General features: G+C 34.1%; 1 protein-coding gene across 1 annotated transcript; it reads right to left on the reverse strand.

Moving 5' to 3' along the window:
• Positions 1 to 1,428: 1,428 nt before the first annotated feature.
• LOC107909674 (probable nucleoredoxin 1) lies at positions 1,429 to 3,938 on the reverse strand. Its single transcript, XM_016837293.2, has 4 exons — positions 3,584 to 3,938; positions 2,881 to 3,360; positions 2,291 to 2,767; positions 1,429 to 2,186 (listed from the first exon to the last, which is right to left on the reverse strand). The coding sequence occupies exons 1-4, from the start codon at positions 3,695 to 3,697 to the stop codon at positions 1,545 to 1,547; spliced, it is 1,713 nt and encodes a 570-aa protein (XP_016692782.2). The 5' UTR covers positions 3,698 to 3,938; the 3' UTR covers positions 1,429 to 1,544.
• Between the last annotated feature and the right edge of the window lie 3,870 nt (positions 3,939 to 7,808).

A 7,808-nucleotide genomic window follows, 5' to 3' on the forward strand; every position in this document is an offset into this window, starting at 1 on the left:
AAAATTTTAGCTTTTCCTCTCCCAAAAGCACTTTTGGTGCTTAATTACTTTTTCACCTCTCCAATAACATAGTATTTTTCTTTTTTTTCTTGGTGTTTAATTACAATTGTGTTAAAATCATTAATTAAAAATAAAAAATATTTTTTAAAATACTAATTACAAATATTTAATGGTTATATTTAAATATTTAAAATATAGTTTATATATTCTAATTAGATTTTATAAATAATTAATATTTATTGCTTAAAAATATTTACAATTTATATTTCATATATTAAAATATTAACAACAAGTTATAATAATTTTTTTTATATTATTACTAAAATATAATAATATTAACTAATTTAAATATTATTTAAATGCATATTTGTTACTTGATAATAACATGTCTAAAATGAATATTTTATTTCTCAAAAGCACTTTTTGACAGTAATGCTAAACACTCAAATTTTAAATCAAAATTTTTAAAAGCACTTCTCAAAAGCACTTTTTCACAGCACTTTTCAAAAACACTTTTCAAAAGCAATGAAGAACTGGCAGGAAGTAACTACGTGATTCAGCTCCCACAATTGATCCTTTCAAGATGAGAACTGGTTTCATACAAGTCTCCTACTTTTGTTTACATCCTCAATCAATGCTAAGCCCATCGCTTCCTCCATTTTCTTCACTTTAAAACCCTTCAGAGTGAAATTGACAATCAGTGAAGAAAAAAGTGTTCAATGAATTTTTTTCATTGGATGTGTGGGTTTTAAATTTCATATTTTGTTCAAATTTGTCATTCATATATTAAATTTACTTTTATCGAAATAATTAGAAATTCAAAAACACCCCATAATTTTATAATCTATTGTAAATATAATTATGAGATCAGAGATAAATAGGTATCCAAAAATTATATGTATTTTTTTATAATGGTTTGATATATCATTTAGTATTTAAATTTTATTTATTTATCTAATTTAATATTTAAATTTCGCTTGAATATTCAATTTGATACTTAAATCAAATGATATTTCATATGGTCTAACAAAAGAAACACAAGTACTTAATTAAAATAGAAAAAGTTAAGTATCAAATTAAATATTAAAGGTAAACTTAATATCCTCGTATATCAAATTGAAAATTTTCAAATACCAAAATGTTAAATTAAGGGAAAGAATTTAATATTAAATTTAAATTTAAGTGCCAAAGTATATTAATTATAGAGTTACTTGTGATACTAAGGAGGATTTCCATCTATTGTAACTCGTAACATATAATATAAACCTAAGCATAAAGTGCATATATGTTTTATGTTTCAAATATCAAAGAAACCAATCTCCCACCATATTCATAGTAGACCATATTATTACTCCCAGCATTTGATAGTGTGAATAATACGATAAAAATGTGGGTTCAATTAAACCAGGAAACAGGATTGGGCCAATATAGATAACAAAGTCTTTCAACACTGCATCTCAAGATTTTATTACATAGCACACACATGATCCAAGCTGCATCAACAGGACAGCCAACTAGTGTGTTGGTGTATACATGGACATAATTCATGAAGCTCTAGTGCAGACCTCCCCATCACAGACCCAACCTTCTTTTGCATCAGCTTTGGTTTCTTTCTCCAGGGCACATTTGGGATGTAGATCAAAGTCACATTCCTCACAGTAGAATGACCAGACTTGTCCCATTTCGTCGCATACATTACAGACATAATTACTGCGACGAGTGAGCACCAGCTCATGCTCCTCATGCCGTTCATCTTTCAGTTTCTCCGGCCACCCTTTTGCCATCTCCTCAATCTGTGCCTCAATCTCCTTCAACCTCTCCTCAGTGAAAGGATAAGCATCCGCCCCATGAGCCATGACCAGACTCCTTGCCTCTTTTGTAATAGTTTTTCCAGTTGGTCCGAGTGCTATAAGCATAGGGATGCCTTGGACCTTGAATTTGCGACTCAATGATGATTTCCGAGCATCATTGAATGGAAGAGCCAACCAAGGCATTCCTGAATAATAGTCATCAAAGGAGGATTGGTCCCTGTCGCTCGAAATAAAAATCACTTCAAATGCATCATCCTTTTCCTTGATCTTCTTATATACTTCAACAAGGCTCGGTGTGAAAGCACGGCATGGTGGGCACCAATGGGCTGAGAAGTACAAGAGAATGGTCTTCCCCACCAAGTCGGCCACCTTGACCTGAAATAGTGGATTGATTTTCACTCATATCAGCATTTTAGTTAAGAAAAGTAAACATGATATAGTAAGAATTGCCAGCATCAAAGGAAAACAAACAATCATACCTTAGCCCCATCCTTCCCAAGGACAAAATCCAAACCCCCTGAAACCAGAACTGATTCCAGAGTTTGTGTTGCCTCACTTGCTTTCTCTATTTCTTTAAGCTCCGCAAATTTTTCGGGGGTGAAGGGGTAGGCCACAATCCCATGTTCATCAATCGCATCAGCAGCATTAGGGTGGAGAGTTTTTCCATCTGGCCCGATAATGACAACAGTGGGAAGGGTCGAGAGCTCGAAGTACCTAGCCAATTTCTCACAGCTCTTGTCTTTCGAAGGCAATGCCAACCATGGTGCCCCAAAGCTTTGCTTGAAGGATTCCTCATCATCATCAAGCGATATCATAACAACCTCGAATTTCTCCCCATTTTCTTTCAACTTACTATAAACTTCAGCAAGTTTTTGAGTAAAATCAGCAGATGGCTTGAATGAAGACGCTGAGAAATATATACCTACAGTCTTCCCCTCAAGTTCGGACACCGGCACCTACAATACAAATCAAGAACAGCACACAGATTAGGATGGTAAGGGTGATGTGTTCAAACTCATTAGAAAAGGCTAGAAAATCTACAAATAGCAAATCCAATCATGAAAGTTACCTTACTTCCATCAGAAGTAACTACAAAGTCACGAGATCGGGAAACCAAGATTGTTTTGATGGACTGCTCCTTCTTGGCCTCTTCTTCTAAATCTTTTAATTCTTGGATCTTCTCGGGGGTGAAAGGGTACCCTTCCTCTCCATACTCACGAATAATCTCAACCCCCTCTTCGGTCAAGACTTTACCATTTTCATCCAAGAGCACGAGGTGAGGTATTCCCTTCACACTGTACGGCTCATCTAAGCGCTTGCGTGCCTCTGAATCAGAAAAAGGGATTGCCAGCCATGGCATCTTGGAGAAGTAACCATTGAATGACTCTTCATCTTCATCTGCCGAGATAAAAATGACCTCGAAATCGCCTTTCGTTGAGAGCTCGGTGTACACCTCGATTAAATTTGGGGTGAATCTACGGCATGGACCGCACCAAGATGCTGAGAAATACAATCCAACCTTCTTCCCCTTCAAGCTATCGATTTTAACCTGTAAAATCAAAATTTCAAGCTTTAATAAATAAAAAAAACCCCTAAACAGTGACAGACCGTAATTTCCATCGATTAAAGGGAATACCCAATAAACAGCAAGTTCATATATATTAAACAAAAATATATATAAACCCTTTTAAGTTTGAACCTAAAAGTAAAAGATTAATAAAATCAATTTTTAAAAGAGCAGAAAGATATATATCCGTAAGGGAGCCAATTACCTGATCACCGTTGTTGCGAACGAGGAAATCCCTGTCTGAAGAAGAGAGAAGAGACTTAAAATCGTGACAATCACGGTTGATCGTCTCGACAACGTTGTTTGACGACTCTGCCATTGTTGAAACTGCGAATGTTTTTTTTTTTTTTATTGTTCCTTTGTTTGTTTTCTTGTGTGGTTTTTGGATGCCAAGTGAATCACTTCAGCCCTCTGTAGGTAATTTATAGCATAATGAGTCACATTTTAATAATAATAATAAGTTTGGAGGATTCTGGAAATTTTGGAATGTTCCTACGTGGAAGAATGACGCCAACCGACATCGCGTCATAAATGAAGTGGACGTTGCTTTGAGGTTTCCTCCGAGACTTAGTTAAGAGAGCAAGTCTTTCTTTTATATTTGATTCTCTTTCTCAATAAAATATTATGAATTAATAATTCAAAATAGGTTGAAATTATAGATCACTCCACTAACCTTTTTCCTTTTCTTTTCTTTTTTTTATTTTCTCTTCATGATTAAGGAAAAGCATAATGAAGGCATAAACCAAAGAAAATTTCAAATAAAATAAAGGTTCATTTTAGCCTATATTGCTCCTATGTTTGACAAAAAGGAAAAGAAAAAGAAGGATCAGATGTATTATGCGAAAATTTGATTTCAGTCTCACAAATACTCATTTACAAATATGGGAATGATACAAATTATTTTAATTTTCAGTATTTTTACTTTTCTTTATATATTAACTTGAATTTAATTCGATTTATCCTATTTATATGATTTAAAAATTAAAAAATAATTATTTATGCTATTTATATATTTAAACTTAAATATTTTTTATTATTTGATTTGAATTTGAAGTAAACAAGAACCATCAAAGTTAACATATCATTTTCAAGACTTGGCCTTTAACGATCCATCTTCAACTCATGTGAATAGAGTTAGATTAACAAATTAATAATAAATTAGGTTATGTCATATGAAAGAAAAAATTTACGTAAAATGTAAATAGTTGAAACGAATTGTAGTTTTTTTTTTAAGAAGGATGATATTATGTGACAAATTAAAAAGCACAAATATTTATTATATTAATTAAGAATTTATTAAAAATTTTAAATCAATTTTCAATTGAATTATAGTTTAATTTGCTTTAGCACCGTTATAGTCATGTGCTCATCTCGTTTCATGAACATGTGCGAGAGAAAACCATAAAGAAAATCTTGTTGAAACAACACTACTTCATGTCCAAATAGGTGGATTTCATGACAATTAATGTCCACCAATTACGAGTAAAACTTATCCTCCTAAAATATAAACACTAAATCCTGATCCTTAGTGCACGTTGCCATTCAATAAATTTTTATTACCTTTTGAATCTCGAAACTAACTTTTGGCTAGAAAAATGTAGGGTTTCCATTATCAATGATGTGATTAGAGTGGTTTTAATCCCATCTTAGCGGTGGTACTCTTAACCAAATCTCTTAACAAACATTTTGTCAAGGGATCTGCTAAATTGTCCACTGACTTAACATAGGTAATAGTTATCACACCGTCCCTAATCAATTGTCTCACATACTCATGTCTCAAACTTATATGTCTAGACTTTCCATTGTACACCTTATTGTACACTCGAGACATGGTAGATTCACTATCACAATATACGGAAATGGCAAACCTACATTGTGGCCACAACTTTATATTTAGCAAGAGATCTCTTCCGTAACCATGGCCACTAAGTCCATGTCCTCCACCATATTGGCTTTGAAAGTTGTGGCATCTTGCTTCTTTTTTAGGAGTCTGCAATTCTTAATATAGTGTCCTTTCTTATTACAAGTATAACAATCGCGAGATTTTTTCCTTCTTGTTTTGCATGTCCTTGGTCTCGGATGTGGCCTTTCACTTACCATTTTGGGAGTTCTTGGACTCACTCATATCGTCCACTTTAGAGCTTTGGGGAAAATACACCGCATCACACTTTCGAGTTTTCTTTTCAATACAAAAATGCCTAAGTATTTTCTCCACAGTGAAGTCCTTTGCCATATGCAAAAGTTTCTTCAGATAATTATTCCAAGACGAGGGCAACTTCGAGATGATAACTCAAACTTGTAATTATTCTGAAATAACAACTTTTAAGTCACGAAGCCTACTTACAAAGACTTGTAATTCATGGATTTGATCTATAATCGGGGTACTAAACCTACGCCTAATTTGCAATTTAAGCAGTATAGGGAGTAGGGTCAATCCCTCAAAGACTGGATTTACTGCAAATTGTTGCTCTCTTGACCAGATTTATGTCGAGGCAATTGTCGTGCCCAAGATATTTGGGGGGAGGATAAAATCGAAAATCTGGAACCTGAAATAAACAAATAAAACGCGTAAAAAGTAAAAGTTGAAAATGAAATAATAAAAGCAGTTAAATAAATTTGAAGAAAAATTAATTAGAATAAGTTCAGCTTTAGGCACGGGTTTTCCTCGTCTTTGAACCGATCCTCAAAATTAGATGAACTCTTCTTTTCCAATAAGCTAGTTATAGCTACCAAGGACGCCTCGGACATCAACTCTTCCTTGTGTAAATTAGTTATGGAACGTCCAATAACTAACCCTTACCGATCGAACAACCACGAAACGTTCGTGATTTAGAACTCCGGTAGCCTTGCGTTCTAGAAGAGCCTAGTTCGAACCAATGTCCTCAACTGCGTGGGACATTTAAATCCGGTTACTACTTCCCTTGACGGAACCAAACAGTAATCTCCACTTGGCACCATAATGTGTTCACAGAAAACCGATTAGAAACGTTCCTTTCGGAATTCCAACTGTACGTCTAACCATACTAAATTAAACAACGTCTTTTTTAACTTAGTGTTGATCCGACTGTGTGAGTTGACAAAATCATACTCTTAATCCAGAGAAATAATAAGTACTAGAGTCTAGGAGTTAAATTGCTCGGGTTCGTAACTCACGGGTTTTGACGAGGTAAATTTTGACCTAAAGTTGAAAATGGGTTTAGTTAACTAAGGTTTGGGGCATGTTGGTATTGGATAAATTAAATAAGGTAAAATGGGTGGTTGGCTACTGGAAATGAAAAGAAAGTCTGGAAAAGAAGTTGTAAATGGTAAGTGGTAACAAGTTGGAAATTTAGGAATTGAAAGTAAAGGAAACTAAAGACAATAAATTCGTGAATAGAAAGGAGAGAATGTATTGAAAGATGAAAGCTTGATATTTCAATTGATGATTAAAATGAACAATGTAGCCTCTATTTATACTAGTGGCCTTGCTAAATTAAGAGCCAACTAGTATCGAAAATCAAGAGAAAATATTCCATGATATAAAAAATATCCCAAAATAATCTCCCACTAAGTCAACAAAAATTTCAGCTAATTAATCTTGGAAAAATTCTGCTTTGGCCTTCCTTCTTTGCTTCTTTCTTCAATTTGGCCCAATTGTTTACATTTTCTTCTATTTAGCCCCAAATTGCATCCCTGCACAAAATTCAATATAAACATGGGAAAATTAGTGGTGCACTCTCATAAATTAACCAATTTAATTACATAAAATATGTAACTTTAGCATTTAATCAGATACTATCGAGCGTTTTGAATTTGAAATACTTCATTATTAAAAATTTATCAGTACCTTATCGCTCAGTGTTGTATTCTCTTCAAGAGCTTTTCGTGTTTCCACCGGGGATTGCATCGACATGTAAAGATCATACAATCGATTAGACAAGGTGTTGAAAATGTGTCCTCGACATATGAAATTGTTTTCTTCGCACTTCTTCTTGAGTTCAGCCACTTTCATAATTTCCTTGGGGTTTGCATTGGGGGCGGGATCCTCCACGAGTTGTAGGTTTGGATCCAGAACGTACACCACATTTAAGACAGTAAGAAGGAACAACATCTTGTCCTTCTAACGATTGAAGTTTGAACCATCAAATCGGTTAAGTTTCACAAACTCTTGGTTCATCACTTTGAATGCGATGGTAGCCTCTATCGCCATCTCTAAATTAGTTCTCTTTAATTATTGGATATCTAGAATGGAGAAAATAGATCTAGAGACGATATTGAAATAAACAGTAGAGTTCGAGACGCGGCTGGCGCTTTCCAATGAGAACTATTTGTCCCCACACAAAGTTGCTAAAGGGTTAAGACAAAGGTTCTCCAAGGATACAACGAAGCTTTTGAATTTCCTTTGATTAGAAAAATTGAGGAATTCCCTAACTCTTAATTTAATTTCTAAA

The sequence above is a fragment of the Gossypium hirsutum genome, chromosome D02 (assembly GCF_007990345.1).
Source record: "Gossypium hirsutum isolate 1008001.06 chromosome D02, Gossypium_hirsutum_v2.1, whole genome shotgun sequence".
Taxonomy (NCBI): domain Eukaryota; kingdom Viridiplantae; phylum Streptophyta; class Magnoliopsida; order Malvales; family Malvaceae; genus Gossypium; species Gossypium hirsutum.

Coding starts and splice junctions, on each gene's coding strand:
- LOC107909674 (XM_016837293.2), bottom strand. CDS start 3,697: ATGGCAGAGTCGTCAAACAACGTTGTCGAGACGATCAACCGTGATTGT. Junction 3,361..3,583: donor TTCGCAACAACGGTGATCAG/GTAATTGGCTCC, acceptor TTGATTTTACAG/GTTAAAATCGATAGCTTGAA. Junction 2,187..2,290: donor TTGGGAAGGATGGGGCTAAG/GTATGATTGTTT, acceptor CCACTATTTCAG/GTCAAGGTGGCCGACTTGGT.